We start from the raw sequence: 17009 nt of genomic DNA, 5'->3' as shown, positions 1-17009 counted from the left end.
CTGTCAGGTTGGATGGGGAGCGTCTCTGCACAGCTATTTTCAGGTCTCTCCAGAGATGTTTGATCGGGTTCAAGTCCGGGCTCTGGCTGGACCACTCAACGACATTCAGAGACTTGTCCCGAAGCCACTCGTGCGTTGTCTTGCCTGTCTGCTTAGGGTCGTTGTCCTGTTGGAAGGTGTACCTTCACCCCAGTCTGAGCAGGTTTTCATCAAGGATCTCTCTGTACTTTGCTCTGTTCATCTTTCCCTCGATCCTGACTAGTCTCCCAGTCCCTGCCGCTGAAAAACATCACCACAGCATGATGTTGCCACCACCATGCTTCACTGTAGGGATGTTGCCAGGTTTCCTCCAGACGTTACGCTTGGCATTTAAAAAATGCAAATCAATTTATAACATTTTTGACATGCGTTTTTCTGGATTTTTGTTGTTGTTATTCTGTTATTCTCAAATAAACCTACCATAAAAATTATAAACAGATCATTTCTTTGTCAGTGGGCAAACGTACAAAATCAGCAGGGGATCAAATACTTTTTTCCCTCACTGTATCTGGCCACTCTCATAAAGGCCTGATTGATGGAGTGCTGCAGAGATGGTTGTCCTTCTGGAAGGTTCTCCCATCTCCACAGAGGAACTCTAGAGCTCTGTCAGAGTGACCATCGGGTTCTTGGTCACCTCTCTGACCAAGGCCCTTCTCTCCCGATTGCTCAGTTTGGCAGGGCGGCCAGCTCTAGGAAGAGTCTTGGTGGTTCCAAACTTCTTCCATTTAAGAATGGAGGCCACTGTATTCTTGGGGACCTTCAATGCTGCAGAAAGTTTTTGGTACCGTTCCCCAGATCTGTGCCTCGACACAAACCTGTCTCGGAGCTCTACATTCAATTAATTCGACCTCATGGCTTGGTTTTTGCTCTGACATGCACTGTCAACTGTGGGACCTTATATAGACAGGTGTGTGCCTTTCCAAATCATGTCCAATCAATTGAATTTACCACAGGTGGACTCCAATCAAGTTCTAGAAACATCTCATGGATTATCAATGGAAACAGGATGCATCTGAACTCAATTTCGAGTCTAATAGCAAAGGGTCTGAATACTTATGTAAATAAGGTATTTCTGTTTTTTGGTTTTATAGATTTTCTAAAATATCTAAATATCTGTTTTTGCTTTGTCATTATGGGGTATTGTGTGTAGATTTTTTATTTATTTAATCTATTTTAGAAGAAGGCTGTAACGTAACAAAATGTTGAAAAGTCAAGGGGTCTGAATACTTTCCGAAATGCACTGTAAATGGGATTCATTCACACTGCAACCACACACATTTCTATCACTATACTCAACCAGCGATCTCTCCTAGAACTTCTGGGTACACAACCTGCTGTCCCTCTTGTCTTCAAGGAGACTTTCCCCTCCACACGCCTTTAACCTCGACCACCACACTGAAAACAGCATGCAGTCAGTGGGTGTGTGTGTGTGTGTGTGTGTGTGTGTGTGTGTGTGTGTGTGTGTGTGTGTGTGTGTGTGTGTGTGTGTGTGTGTGTGTGTGTGTGTGTGTGTGTGTGTGTGTGTGTGTGTGTGTGTGTGTGTGTGTGTGTGTGTGTGTGTGTGTGTGTGTGTGTGTGTGTGTGTGTGTGTGTGTGTGTGTGTGTGTGTGTGTGTGTGTGTGTGTGTGTGTGTGTGTGTGTGTGTGTGTGTGTGTGTGTGTGTGTGTGTGTGTGTGTGTGTGTGTGTGTGTGTGTGTGTGTGTGTGTGTGTGTGTGTGTGTGTGTGTGTGTGTGTGTGTGTGTGTGTGTGTGTGTGTGTGTGTGTGTGTGTGTGTGTGTGTGTGTGTGTGTGTGTGTGTGTGTGTGTTGTACAATGTACAATACCAGGAATCAACCTGCTATAGGAAACAACCTGTTGGTCCTCAGATCCACCAGACACAGGAAGGGATGGGGAGCGTGTAACTAATGCTATTGTTGGGGAGGAAACTAGAGGTGAGAGGTGGACCAGTGTAACAGAGGGTTGTGGATGTATGTAAAACCTTGGTTGAACCTTGCATTCACGTGCTTTTCGTGTAATCAAGAACATCCAAATCAGCTATTTTAATCGTCTAGACACCTGTCTAGAAATGTGGGCTGAATCAGAATGTGTACAAGATCAGTACACATGATGCATGTTAGCACCTGGTATAAACAGGGATTATGTGTGTGTCTTGGGAGAGTTGGGATTAAATCCAAAAGATAAAAAGATTTCAGTTTCCTGTTGACAATCATGTAATCTTCTTATTTTACCATGTGTGTGTGTGTGTGCCTTCGTGTTTGTGTGAAACCTCATTCCCAAACTTCATTTGTAACCTACATATTACAGATATCCTTCTAAGAACGGGACTCTCCAAGCCTATTACCGACAGGGCCTAGACTAATCAAACCAGACCAACAAGTGTGTACGTGTCTTATCTGATCATTAGTTCATTCACAAACTGAATTCATAGGAAACCGGTCAAGCAGTCCTACTAAGAACTGTCCTCTCCAAGCCTATTTATTACATTTACATTCAGCAGACGCTCTTATCCAGAGCGACTTACAGAGCGACCCCCCCGTGGGAAACAAACCCACAACCCTGGCGTTGCAAGCGCCCTGCTCTTCCAACTGAGCTACATGGGACTACCATAGGGCCTATAGGACCTAGACCACCTCACTAGACCAGACCCACTGACCATTGACCTTTAAGAGCCATCTTTCAGCAGGTGACAAAGGGATAAGTAGGACTACAATATATTAGAATGGTACTGCAACAAGGCCCTGGAATGTACATATCTACCTCAATGACCTCGTACCCCTGCACATGGACTTGGTACTGTTACCCCGTGTATATAGCCACGTTATCGTTACTCATTGTGTATTTATTCCTTGTTTTATAATTTTTCTATTATTTATATTTGTTTCTCTCTGCATTGTTGGGAAGGGCCCGTAAATAAGCATTTCACTGTTAGTCCACACCTGTTGTTTACGAAGCATGCGACAAATAACATTTGGTTTGATTTAATTTGTTTGTAAATCAGTCAAACTACTTTAGGATACCGGTGATCTTATCCTAGACTATTATCCTATTAGCCTATTATCCTAGCATATTAGGTCCTAGACCACCAATTTTTTATTTATTTTTATTTTATTTCACCTTTATTTAACCAGGTAAACCAGTTGAGAACAAGTTCTCATTTACAACTGCGACCTGGCCAAGATAAAGCAAAGCAGTGCGATAAAAACAACAACACAGAGTTACATATGGGGTAAAACAAAACAAAGTCAAAAATACAACAGAAATACATATAATATACAGTGTGTGCAAATTTAGCAAGTTATGGAGGTAAGGCAATAAAATAGGCTATAGTGCAAAATAATTACAATTAGTATTAACACTGGAATGATAGATGTGCAAGAGATGATGTGCAAATAGAGATACTGGGGTACAAATGAGCAAAATAAATAACAATATAGGGATGAGGTAGTTGGGCGGGCTAATTTCAGATGGGCTGTGTACAGGTGCAGTGATCGGTAAGGTGCTCTGACAACTGATGCTTAAAGTTAGTGAGGGAGATAAGTGTCTCCAGCTTCAGAGATTTTTGCAATTTGTTCCAGTCATTGGCAGCAGAGAACTGGAAGGAATTGCGGCCAAAGGAGGTGTTGGCTTTGGGGATGACCAGTGAGATATACCCGCTGGAGCGCAGACTACGGGTGGGTGTTGCTATGGTGACCAATGAGCTAAGATAAGGCGGGGATTTGCCTAGCAGTGATTTATAGATGGCCTGGAGCCAGTGGGTTTGGCGACGAATATGTAGTGAGGACCAGCCGATTCTAGATTTAACTTTGGATTGGAGATGCTTAAATGTGAGTCTGGAAGGAGAGTTTACAGTCTAACCAGACACCTAGATATTTGTAGTTGTCCACATACTCTAGGTCAGACCCGTCGAGAGTAGTGATTCTAGTCGGGTGGGCGGGTGCAAGCAGCGTTCGGTTGAAGAGCATGCATTTAGTTTTACTAGTGTTTAAGAGCAGTTGGAGGCTACTGAAGGAGTGTTGTATGGAATTGAAGCTCGTTTGGAGGTTTGTTAACACAGTGTCCAATGAAGGGCCAGATGTATACAAAATGGTGTCGTCTGCGTAGAGGTGGATCTGAGAGTCACCAGCAGCAAGAGCGTCGTCATTGATATACACAGAGAAAAGAGTCGGCCCAAGAATTGAACCCTGTGGCACACCCATAGAGACTGCCATAGGTCCAGACAACAGGCCCTCCGATTTGACACATTGAACTCTATCTGAGAAGTAGTTGGTGAACCACCACCACACTTTGGGTTTAGGCTGGGTATCTGTAAAGCCCTTTGTGATAACTACTGATGTAAAAAGGGCTTTATAAAATACATTTGAATGATTGATCAATTGACCACACCAGACAGATTTACCAGATACCCCAGCATTGAGCTTTTTTTCAGAGACAACAGCTAGCAGGGGACAGAGAGATCAGTAGGACCATAAAACACCACCTCCACTCAACTAGCGCCTGGAATGTTTGTTTGCGGTCAGTTAAGACAGTTAAGAGCTTCTATGCAGTCAAGACGATAGCTGGGGACAGAACGGCGGATCTTCCTAAGGACATCAACAGCTCTTTCTAGATATTGTAGCCTTGGCTTACTACATACAGTGCATTTGGAAAGTATTCAGACCCCTTGACTTTTTGTTACGTTACAGCCTTATTCTAAAATTGATTTTAAAAAGAAATCCCTCATCAATCTACACACAATACCCCATAATGACAAAGCAAAAACAGTTTTTTAGAAAATTTAGAAAATGTATAAAAAGCACAACTGAAATATTAAATTTACATAAGTATTCAGACCCTTTACTCAGTACTTTGTTGAAGCACCTTTGGCAGCGATTACAGCCTCAGGTCTTCTTGGGTATGAAGCTACAAGCTTGGCACACCTGTATTTGGGGAGTTTCTCCCATTCTTCTCTGCAGATCCTCTCAAGCTCTGTCAGGTCGGATGGGGAGCGTCGCTGCACAGCTATTTTCAGTTTTCTTCAGAGTTTTCTGATAGTCCTTTAGGTGCATTTTGGCAAACTCCAAGCGGGCTGTCATGTGCCTTTTACTAAGGAGTGGCTTCCGTCTGGCCACTCTACCATAAAGGCCTGATTGGAGTGCTGCAGAGATGGTTGTGCTTCTGGAAGGTTCTAACTTTCCACAGAGGAACTCTGGAGCTCTGTCAGAGTGACCATCGAGTCTTGGTGGTTCCAAACTTCTTCCATTTAAGAATGATTGAGGCCACTGTGTTCTTGGGGACCTTCAATGCTGCAGACATTCTTTGGTACCCTTCCCCAGATCGACACAATCCTATCTCGGAGCTCTACGGACAATTCCTTTGACCTCATGGCTTGGTTTTTGCTCTGACATACACTGTCAACTGTGGGACCTTATATTGACAGGTGTGGAAACAGTTATGGTGCTATAAATCGGAGACCAGAAATCGACCCGGGAATTTCTAACACGCCAACCCTTTTTTTAAAATCTCGAGGCCCCCATTACTAGCCATATAATGATCATTCTGCGAACAACACCAATTTAGACAGGTGTAGGCTACATCAGTTGTACAACCTGAGTGTGTACGGGCCACAGAGAGACACGTACTGTCACCTTCTTCCAAGCCCAAGTCCTTAAAAAGGGATTCATTCATCTTTCCACGCTACTCAATGAGCATATAATGGGTCTGATATTAGAGTTAAAGACCTATTGTGAGAAACAGACAGGTAGCTTTAGTGACCTGAGGACAATAGTAATGGGATTAGAGTAAATAACTATATCAAGAATCAAAACAGCCTGCAGTGTGGTTTAATGATCTATTTGTGTTTTATTGGTTTTGTTTAATAAGGGCTATTTAGGGATATGTAAGCTAATTTAGATTCATAGCCTTTTAAATGTGACTTGGGGACTGACGTTGATCCACTCTTCCCTACTCCCTTCATCCTGCTCCCTCTAGTGGTGGCTTTGAGACATTACAATTCCTCCCAAAGCAAAGTGGTGTACCCCTCCATCCCCGTCTACATAATGCTGTGAATTACAACGTTGATTTACAGACAGTATTCTACTCCATTATATGATATGCTATCATGTCTCTAGTGATTTTCTATCATAGTCAAAGTCTCCTTGAAGCTTGGCTGTGCAGCATTAAAGTTTACTGTGTGAGCTGCACGCATGTTGATAAGACAATGCACAGAAGCACAGTAGTCAAGGTACTGCTACAGCAGTGGAGGCTTCTCAGAGGAGGAAGGGGAGGACCATCCTCCTAAGTGAATTTAATAAAAAATAGAAATAGTGATACAATACAAACGTTATCATTTTTAGATAAAACTGTACTAGATATATTCACGTCACCAAATAATTGTTTGTTTTGCAATGAAGGTCTACAGTAGCCTCAGCAGCACTCTGTAGGGTGGCACCATGGTGTAGCCGGAGGACAGCTAGTTTCCATCCTCCTCTTGGTACATTGACTTCAATACAAAACCTAGGAGGCTCATGGTTCTCACCCCCTTCCATAGACTTACACAGAGCTCTTGCAGCATGAACTGACATGTTGTCCACCCAATCAAAGGATCAGATAATTAATCTAGTACTGAAAGCATATGCTACAGCTAGCTAACACTGCAGTAAATACAATGTGGTGAGTAGTTGACTCAAAGAGAGAGAAAGACAATAGTTGAACAGTTTTGAACAAATTAATTTCTTCAAAAATTAAGGAGAAACAAGTGAGATAGAGAGAGAGAGAGAGCTAGCTATATTTTGTAGCATTTTTTCTACTTTCACTTAAAGATGCACTATGTAGAAATCGGTCTGCCATTTCCTTATTGCTAAAATTCTAATTGTTCACTTAATTTCAGTTAGTGACAAAACAAGCAAGTATAGTGTAGAGAATCATTGTACCATCTAAACCACTGTGAAACATATTTTCCATAACCAAAAATATTGTATATTCAGCTGTTTGAAGCTGGTGTACAAAACTGAAAGTAAAAGATGCAAAAACGAAACTTCAGAACAGGAAGCATAGAAATAGCGCACATAGAACAGATCTACCGCTTCTTAGACTTGCTTTCAATGATAATGACAGATCTATAACACACATTTCTATATGAATTTGGTCGTGTAACCCTAAAAAGTTACACATTGCAGCTAGCTAGCGAATGCAGCTAGCTAGTTTATACTACTCAAACACCCGGCTCAAACAGAGAGGGATGCTATGCTAGCTAGCTGTCTATGGCTATCCAACACTGGAACTCTTCCAAGTCAAGGTAAGCTTTTGGTTTTATTAATTTATTGCCACCGGGGCCCGCTGGTGTAACTGCTAAACTGCTTGCTGCTGACTGTAAACTGTACTGAAAGATTGTAGCGGGTTTACTAACACATTAGTTCCAGTTGACTATGACGTTAGCTAATATGGTGACAATGATGTAGGCTGTGTGTAGTGGTTAACAGTTATGGAAAGGTTTTTTCGCCTGGTCACAGAATAGCGCGTCGATGCGATAAGGAATTATACAATGAGCAAAGAGGTCATGCTGTTTGTGTGGCTGCTATGAAAGTGAACTGTGTTTGGGGGTGATCAGGGGTGTATTCAATCCGCCGATTCTGTTAAAACCTAACGAAACCGGGATAAACATACCTGAATTTGTCCAATAGAAACTCTTGTTTGCAACTGTTTGGACTAATGATTACACCCTAGATCAGCTAGATGCAGGCAAGATTATCCAAGGCAGTATTGAATGTGTCACTGTCTGTCACCTTGGTTACTCAAAATTCTCTCGACCTGTGTACCTACGTTGTAAACTTTCATTCATAGGTTGTAGCAACTTCATGATGGTTACAGGGAAAATTTGAGTATCATGTAGTAGCCTAAACCTATCGATGTTACATTGATCTGGGTGAATGGAATATTAATGACAGTCATCCAATATGCTGTAATAGAAATAAGGCCATGCTCATAAAAAAGAAAAATCGTCCTCCCTAATCTTAAAAGACATCGACCACCACTGTGCTATAGTGGATTGGCGTGTGCACTTCCAAGATAGTGTGCACTTTCAAGATAGTGTGCACTTTCAAGATAGTGTGCACTTTCAAGATAGTGTGCACTTTCAAGATAGTGTGCACTTTCAAGATAGTGTGCACTTTCAAGATAGTGTGCACTTTCAAGATAGTGTGCACTTTCAAGATAGTGTGCACTTCCAAGATAGTGTGCACTTTCAAGATAGTGTGCACTTCCAAGATAGTGTGCACTTTCAACTTGAAAGTGCACACTATCTTGGAAGTGCACACTATCTTGAAAGTTTCAAGATAGTGTGCACTTTCAAGATAGTGTGCACTTCCAAGATAGGGGGGAAACATTTGCACACAAAACGATGGACATTGGGTTTATTTTTCAGTCTTAAAAGTTTATAACAACTTCTGGATAACATAACATGAAAAAAACAACAACAATAGATTTTCTGAAATTAATAGAGAAAAAAATGTGCACCCCAGAAGTACATTATGACAATAATAATAAAAAAGTAGCTTGGAAAAACATCACAGGAAGAATCATCCCCCCACAGCTCTCTTCATTGGCCGTAGAATATAATAGAAAAAGAAAGAATAGACCACATTCTATTCAATTCTATTCTTGTAACAATACGTGATGTACCTACCACCAGTTCATAGTGGGACAATGTAGACCAGTGTAAAGATGTGAATTAATCAGTGGTGTAAAATACTTAATTAAAAAGACTTTAAAGTACTTCTTGTGTAGTTTTTTGGAGTATCTGTACTTTACTTTACTATTTATATGTTTGACTACTTTTACTTCACTACATTCCTAAAGAAAATAATGTACTTTTTACTCCATACATTTTCCTTGACACCCAAAAGTACTCATTACATTTCAAATGCTTAGTAGGACAGGAAAATGAAATCAAATTCACGCACTTCGCAAGAGCACGTCCCTGGTCATCCCTACTGCCTCTGATCTGGTGGACTCACTAAACACACATGCTTCGTTTGTAAATGATGTCTGAGTGTTAGAGTGTGCCCCTGGCTATCCGTAAATAAATAAAAACTAGATAATGGTGCCATCTGGTTTGTTTAATATAAGGAATTTGAAATGATTTATACTTTTACTTTTACTTTTGACACTTAAGTATATTTTAGCAATTACATTTACTTTTGATACTTCAGTATATTTAAAACCAAATACTTTTAGACTTTTACTCAAGTAGTATTTTATTGGGGGACTTTCACTTTTACTTTAGTCATTTTCTATTAAGGTGTCTTTACCTTTACTCAAGTATGACAATTGGGTACTTTTTTCACCACTGGAATTCATATCAATAATATACATTTTCAGGAGTGGATTTCATTATCAACTTATTAACACATTCAACGATAGATTACTAGTAAAAATCTAATACAAAAGCTTGAGTGATTGGCATTATCATACACAGTACATCATCATAGGATAGGGCCTTTGATTGGTTGACCGGGAAACACTGTTTTGTTGTCAGGAGTCAGGACAACAGTCAATAGTTTTGTGAAATGTGAAAAGAATGACGACCTTTTGGAGATAAAAAAAAAATGAATCATGAAGAAACATCCCACCCGTAGCCAAATAAAAATAATAAAGTTGATATAATTATACTTTTTTTTCTCTCTCTCTCTCTCTCTATATATATATATATTTTTTAATGTCATTTAGCAGACGCTCTTATCCAGAGCGACTTACAGGAGCAATTAGGGTTAAGTGCCTTGCTCAAGGGCACATCGACAGATTTTTCACCTAGTCGGCTCGGGGATTAGAACCAGCGACCTTTCGGTTACTGGCACAACGCTCTCAACCACTAATACTGTTTCATTTATAGATGCCATACTTTGTACAATATCCGTGAGTGAGTGAATTAATGAATGCATGAATCAATGCAATGAGTGAAGCAGAGTGAACAAACAAAAATAACCCAGAAATTCATAATATAGCTAAATACCTATTTTATGTCATAATATACACATTGAATTACTTACATGAAGAGAAAAAAGGCCAGTTGTTAACGGGCTGGGAGAGACACAGCAGTGTTCGTTAGTAGCACAAAGGAGAAAAAAACGAAATAAATAAAAAGCTAAGAAAGCTCATCAGTGCATCTGTTATCTTTGATATTCCGAAGTCAAAGTGCCGATTTGGTAACAACAACAAAAATATATACTAAAAACAAAGAAAAATAGCACATCTGTCTAAAAACAAAATGATGTACCACATCTGTGCCAATAACCAAAAACCCACATTTATTATTTTGGTAACGCTTCATTTTAATGGGTCCTTATAAACAGCGTAATTACATATGTAATTACACCGTAACAAGTATTGTAATTAATTGAAATAACTCTAATAACTCATAGTTACACTGTAATAACAACATGTAACTGGTGGTATTTGCAGTCTGTAATTACAGGGGTGTAACAACGAATGCTTGTTACCATGCTTGTTAATGTTTCTGATAGCATCCCAACGCACCATATTTCAGGCTGCAAAAAACACGTGATAAGTGTTAGCCAATTGAAAACCGACCACCTCATTGACACAACTCTGCAATAAAGTCTGATGACCCGGCCCAATGGCAAAAATGGGTTCACATAAAAAAAAAACTTTAAATTGTTTAATCATTTAACGGTGCATTTGACAATGGGTCAATTACTTTAACCATCAATTAAACATTTTTAGACATATTAATAAACAGTTATGGTTAAAATTGTCAGATAGTCATTCGTGCTTGACAAATTGTAAGCCTATGGTTGAATAATGGTTTATAAATGCACTTAAAACTGTTATTCTATCATGTAACTTCGCAAGGGTTTTACTGTTGAGGACAATTCTCACTTTTGGATGGGATGCATTGGGTGCAATTATTTATTTATTGCAGGAATTAAAGTCAAGATCTGCCCATCTGCGCAACACGCTCAAAACAACGGTGACCTCGAACGTGCCCACAGGTGTTGACGCTGACATCATGTGACAGTGCGCAAAGAACGGGGGTTGAGAAGGTCAGTGTGCAAAATCCAGACATTAACGTTTTCCGCAAAACAGACAGTGTTGTAGGTCAAAAACGTCAACACGGGAGAGAGAAAGTACATTTTCCATGCAATTTGTTTTGCTTTTTTGGATACATGAATTCTGCTGGACGATTTAACATAGGTAGTTAGGTAGCCTTTGCTAGTTAGCTATCCTGGTGTTGGCTAGCTAGCTAACTGTAGCTAGCTAGCTAGCAAAAGTTAGCTGCCGTTTTTTCTTGGGCCTACCAACTAGGCTAGCTAGCTAGCTATCTAGTTACGATCTACAGAATAGACTTTCAATGCAATATGTTGAGTTATTTTGGATTAGCTAGCAGAAATAATTACATTGTACTTATACATTGTACTAGTGTGTTTATTTTCTCACTTGGATGGTGCTTCCAGAAGCTTTACAATGAGGGCCAGGTTGTCAGGAGGGGTAATGACTGTATAAGTACATATTAATTACAAGTAAGTACCCCTCAAGATACACTTCATTTTAACTAGATAACTCCTGTGTAACATCTAGTAATTACATTGTACTTGTGAAGATCTTATATGTACTCTGTGGTGTACTTGTGGGTTTATCCTCCCACTTGGATGGCAAGGAGGTTCAGGTTGTCATAATGGGCAACATACACATTCATTATAAGTACTTCATGGTAGACCCCAGTCAGTGAGGTTGTCCTATATCTGATCTGTTTTTGGAAACTCAACCAAGTTGATACACTTTTGGGGGGCAACTGCAATTCAACAACAATGAGTGGAGATTTTGAAGCGTGCACCTTCACGGGTAGTTAATTAGAGCCTATTGAGCCTCCAACCTTTGTTAATCTTGGACACCCAGCGCATCTGTCCACAAGATATTACAACCTTGTGACAGTTATTACTTACTGGTGAATTTTGTGGAAACTTTCCCATTTGTAACAAGCACGGTAACAAGCATTTGTTGTTACACCTCTGTAATTAGACTGCAATGACCACCAATTACATGTTGTTATGACAGTGTAACTATGAGTTATTACAATTACCTACAATATTTGTTACAGTGTAATTACACATCTAATTACCCTGTAATAAGGACCCCTTAAAATGAAGTGTTACCATTATTTATAATAAAACCATTTTTTAAAATCTATTCTCTGCAAAATAGAGAAAAAATTAAAACAAAATGCACTTTTGTCACACATTCACCATTTTTGTTTCTTTTTGCCGTACTTGAGGTAAGTAAAAATAATAAAAGATTAAATTGATTCATTTGATCAAAGTTTTTTCTTTTGTTGCTGTGTTGCACAGTAGCACCATTTAAGTTGTTGTTTCCGGAAGACAATGCACCATTGGAATTCCACCTTGTTGTCATGGAGACGTCAACATCATCCCCACTCTGCCCGCCGCCGCCATTGTCATGGTTGTTGTCGGTCGTCCCCGGAAACGGTTGCCACCGCGCTGTTACGTCCTCTTCATACAGACCACACAGCGGCTGATGCGCGTCCGTAAGTTACCTGCCTTCAGCATCTCTGACTGTGGCGTCCTGTTATGGGTCAGGGGTCAGGGGTCAGGGATTAGGGGTCAGAGGTTGGCATCACTGTATGTGCACTGGGATCTTTACATCGTATATGAAAATAACCAATCTGTTTAGCTAGCACTTCCAGTTAGAGTTAGAGTGCACTATATAGGAAATAGGTCGCTATTTCAGTAGCAACCTCAGTGTCTTGTACCTAAACATTTCTGTTTGGAAAATCATTTGTTGATTGATTGATGGTACCTGAACATTTCTGATTGGTCGACAGTGGCCAGCCAGAAGCTGTATGTGTTGCCATAGTAGTTGCAGGTCCCTCGGCTGTGACACTCGATGAAGGTAGAGCTCCGGAACTCCTCTAGACAGGAGCCAGGGGAGGCCAGAGCCTGACCAGAGCCCTCAGCACCTGCACTGGTGTGCTGTTAGATAGGGAGGTGGAGGAAGGGGGGAGAGTGAGAGAGAGAGAGAGAGAGAGAGAGAGAGAGTGGAAGAAAGATTAATTTGTGTGTGGATATAGTGGGCTTTGAATATGCATTATTAACACACTTAAAATGTCAAACTTCATTCATGTGTACTTTGGCAAGGGTTGTTGGCGTGTCTGTGAGTGTGTGTGTGTATGTGAGTGTATGTGTGTGTCTGTGTGCGTGTGTGTGTGTGTGTATGTGTGTGTGTTTGTGTGCGTGTGCGTGTGTGTGTATGTGTATGTGTGCACCATCATGAAGGAGTATCCGATCCACAGTGGTTCCCAGTAGTTGGGGCAGGTGGGGATCTGAATGGTCTGACTGTGTACAGCGATCACCATGGCAGGGGCCTCACACACCGCACACCTAAAGCACACAGTGAGGAGTTAAATACACTCACTTTAAAGAATACGTCTTAGAACTCTCACACTGCCTTTACTTTTGAATGAGGACTCTTTTGCCAGTTCACTTCACCTATTTTGTGGTCCGAGTCCTCTTTTGCATTCACATTGTTATGTTTAGAAAGGAACCAAGATATTTTTCCAACATTCACTCAATGCACTCTAGGTAAAAGTACAGGACAAGCCATTCCATCAGAACGTGTTATCGGACAGCTAGATATACCTACTTCACAGGAGGTTTGTGGGACCGTAATTGGGGAGGACGGGCTCGTGGTAATGGCTGGAGCGGAATAGGTGGGATCGTTTCCATGTGTTTGATGCCATTCCATTCACTCCGTTCCAGCCATTATGAGCCGTCCTCACCTCAGCAGCCTCCACTGACATTTTGTAAACTAATATATTTAGGGGTTGGAACCAAAATTATTTTCCAATCATTTTGTTCTGAACAGAACCATTATTTTTTCTGTTCCGTTCCACTGTTCCGACCAGCAAAATAAAGTTCTGAACCAATTCAAACCCCCAAAAAGTCATTTCGGTTATTTTTTAAACCTCTGAAATATATACATATATTCTACATTTAGCTTGATATTAAATGACTTCACCAATCAGTGTGGATAGAGCAGCTTGCTGTGGAGCGGGTAAGCCATTTAATCTGTATAGGAAAGTTGTCACGAGCTGATGTGGATGTGGTGTTGGAGTCAGGCGCAGGACACAGAAGCTTAGTCAAACCGACTTTACTTGTCAAAACACGACAATACAAAATAACGGGCCTCAAAACAACGGAGGCGAGCGATTACGCATACTGTGCGTCAATACACTAAATACAAGCGATTACGCATACAGTGCGTCAATACACTAAATACAAGAGATTACGCATACAGTGCGTCAATACACTAAATACAAGAGATTACGCATACAGTGCGTCAATACACTAAATACAAGCGATTACGCATACAGTGCGTCAATACACTAAATACATGAGAGCAAATACACATCACCAACGGACAGACGGACAACAACACACAACTGCAAAAAAAATCAAAGGAAACTTATAGGTGACATAATCAATACATAAGACGAAACAGGTGCACCAACAAGACAAAACCAAACAAACATAGAGAACATCAAGCGGTAGCAGCTAGTACTCCGGGGACGACTAACGCCGAAGCCTGCCCGAACAAGGAGGAGGAGCAGTCTCGGCGGAATTCGTGACAAAAGTCGCTAAGAGCAAATTGTATTTTGCGGTAACAGCATGGTTTCACTATAATGAAAGACAAACACACACACTGTGCTGCCAGGGCGCAAGATGCAACTGAAATTTTGAGGGTGAGGATGAAGGAAGCTTGCCTTGAAGCACTCGGCATCTTCTTATGACATGCATTATCTGAATTAGGGCCACAGAATTATACATACGGAGGAGTGGCTTCTATGGAGGAACTTTGAATGTCTTTGAACTTCTGAGTTGGATTAACTTTGGACCAGAGTGTCACGACTTCGGCCGAGGCTGCCTCCCCTCCTTGTTCGGGCAGGCTTCGGGCGTTCGTCGTCACTAACCACTGCCGCCCCAATCATCATCACAATTGTCTTGTCTTGTCAATCACACACACCTGGTTCTAATCCCCTCATTAGTCTGTGTATAAGTGTTCCCTCTGCCCCCTTGTCCTTGTGGGTGATTGTTATTTGTGAGAGTAGTGTAGCTACTCGTACATTTTGTTGCCAGGGTAGATTTTCCCCTGTGCCTGTGTATTATTGGATTCTACCGTTACAGTGTATTTGCCAGGGATTAGAGTTTCCCCTGTGCCTGTTTCGTTGATCGCTATTTGAGCATATTTGTGTGTCAACAAAGGAATAAACTCTGTACTCGGTGATTACCCTCCTGCGCCTGACTCCTTCCATCACACTTATCACACAGAGCAAATGTTATCTAGCTAGCTAACAAACTTGTGTGTGCAAAGCAGCACTAGAATTAAAAACACGTCTTACCTTTTTGTAGTTAATAAATCCAATGTGAAACGTGATAACCACAGTATCCTTAACTAGCATTGAAAAAGTTAAACATCTCTCCCTAATTTCTGAATTACGCTTGTAACGTCGTCAGTAGGCTACAGTAACCTATACTTCAGAGGGGAGGGCCAAAGATTCTCAGCTGGCAGGCATTTACATTTTAGTCATTTAGTCCCCCCCTCTCTCTCTCTCTCTCTCTCTCTCTCTCTCTCTCTCTCTCTCTCTCTCTCTCTCTCTCTCTCTCTCTCTCTCTCTCTCTCTCTCTCTCTCTCCCTCTCCTCCCTCTCTCTCTCCCTCTCTCTCTCTCCTCTCTCTCTCTCCCTCTCTCTCTCCTCTCTCTCTCTCTCTCCTCCTCTCTCTCCTCTCCTCCTCCTCTCCTCCCTCCCTCCTCCTCCCTCCCTCCCTCTCCTCTCTCTCCTCCCTCCATCCCTCTTTACCTGCTGATGTAAGGTTTGATGCCTTCTCCAGTGATGGGGGCCATAGTCATAGGCTTGGGTGTAGACAGCCAATAGGAGTAGTCGTTACGGGAGGCAAAGTTACACATGTTGTTGATGTTACAAAACATGAATGGCATGGTGCTGAACTGACGCAGGCAACTACCAGCAGTACCTGAGAAAGGAGAGGAGAGAGGGAGGGAGGTGAGGGGAGAGGAAAGGAAAGAGGGAGGGAGCAGAGGAGAGAGAGGAGAGGGAGGGAGGGAGGGAGCAGAGGAGGGAGGTAGGGAGGAGAGGGAGGGAGGGAGGAGAGGGAGGGAGGGAGCAGAAGAGAAGAAAACAGGAAAAATTAAGTGAAGAGAAGAGAAGAGAAGAGAAGAGGTTAATAATGTGAGGTGCTTCTCTCACAACAACAACCATCTATGTTAATGTATGTGGATGCCATCGTGTAACTCCAGTCTCCATCCTTACCCAGGTCCTGTCCGTGTGCCCTCTCGTTGCCCTGTACGTAGAGCAGAGAGAATCCGTCGTAGATGAGGCTGGTCCCTTCGGGGCAGATGGGGACATCTTCAGCCTGGCTGTGTCTAGTGATCAGGAAGCCGTGGGTCACAGAGGCTGAGCCGGGGTTACCTGGGGGGCCCTGCTGACCGTCTGAACCAGGGGGACCTGGGTACCCACGCTGACCTGGGGACAGACATTAATAACTCAATACACTCACTGAACAATACTATAGTTGACTTGATTTAAGTTTATTTGACACTTCTTGAGCTATATATTGATATGACTATTGACTAGGAAAGATATAGGACAATAATAATAACATTACATGAATATGAAACATGATTGATATTAATATTAATCCATTTTAATAATGTATTGGAGTATCATTTGGCCAAACTATTTCTGGCAGACCTGGGTCAAAATTGGAAAAAAATTATCTAATACTTGGTTTAGTTTGGTCGGTACAATGGACTCAATCTTGTCAATACCGTCCAGTCATTGACACAGAGAACAAGGAACATTAAGAACTCAATTAACAATAGGCTACTATAACTAAGTTGACTTGATTGGAATTTATTTTACACTTCTAGAGCTATTTATTGTAATG

The 17009-nt window shown here is 41.4% G+C and overlaps 1 protein-coding gene across 1 annotated transcript in view; it reads right to left on the bottom strand.

Moving 5' to 3' along the window:
• Nucleotides 1-10477: 10477 nt before the first annotated feature.
• The window catches only part of LOC121554196 (collagen alpha-5(IV) chain-like), a 105582-nt gene continuing 99050 nt past the window's right edge, over nucleotides 10478-17009 (bottom strand). Inside the window, exons 42-46 of the mRNA XM_041867676.2 lie at nucleotides 16373-16585; nucleotides 15905-16076; nucleotides 13314-13428; nucleotides 12848-13020; nucleotides 10478-12613 (exon numbers count right to left, since the gene is read on the bottom strand). Of these exons, the coding sequence (XP_041723610.2) occupies nucleotides 12532-12613; nucleotides 12848-13020; nucleotides 13314-13428; nucleotides 15905-16076; nucleotides 16373-16585 (755 nt within the window). The 3' untranslated portion in view covers nucleotides 10478-12531. The remainder of the gene's footprint in view (nucleotides 12614-12847; nucleotides 13021-13313; nucleotides 13429-15904; nucleotides 16077-16372; nucleotides 16586-17009) is intronic.

Source organism: Coregonus clupeaformis, unplaced genomic scaffold (assembly GCF_020615455.1).
Source record: "Coregonus clupeaformis isolate EN_2021a unplaced genomic scaffold, ASM2061545v1 scaf0089, whole genome shotgun sequence".
In the NCBI taxonomy this organism is placed as follows: domain Eukaryota; kingdom Metazoa; phylum Chordata; class Actinopteri; order Salmoniformes; family Salmonidae; genus Coregonus; species Coregonus clupeaformis.
Note: the sequence above shows the minus strand (reverse complement) of the source record. Positions and strands in the feature narration are given on the sequence as shown.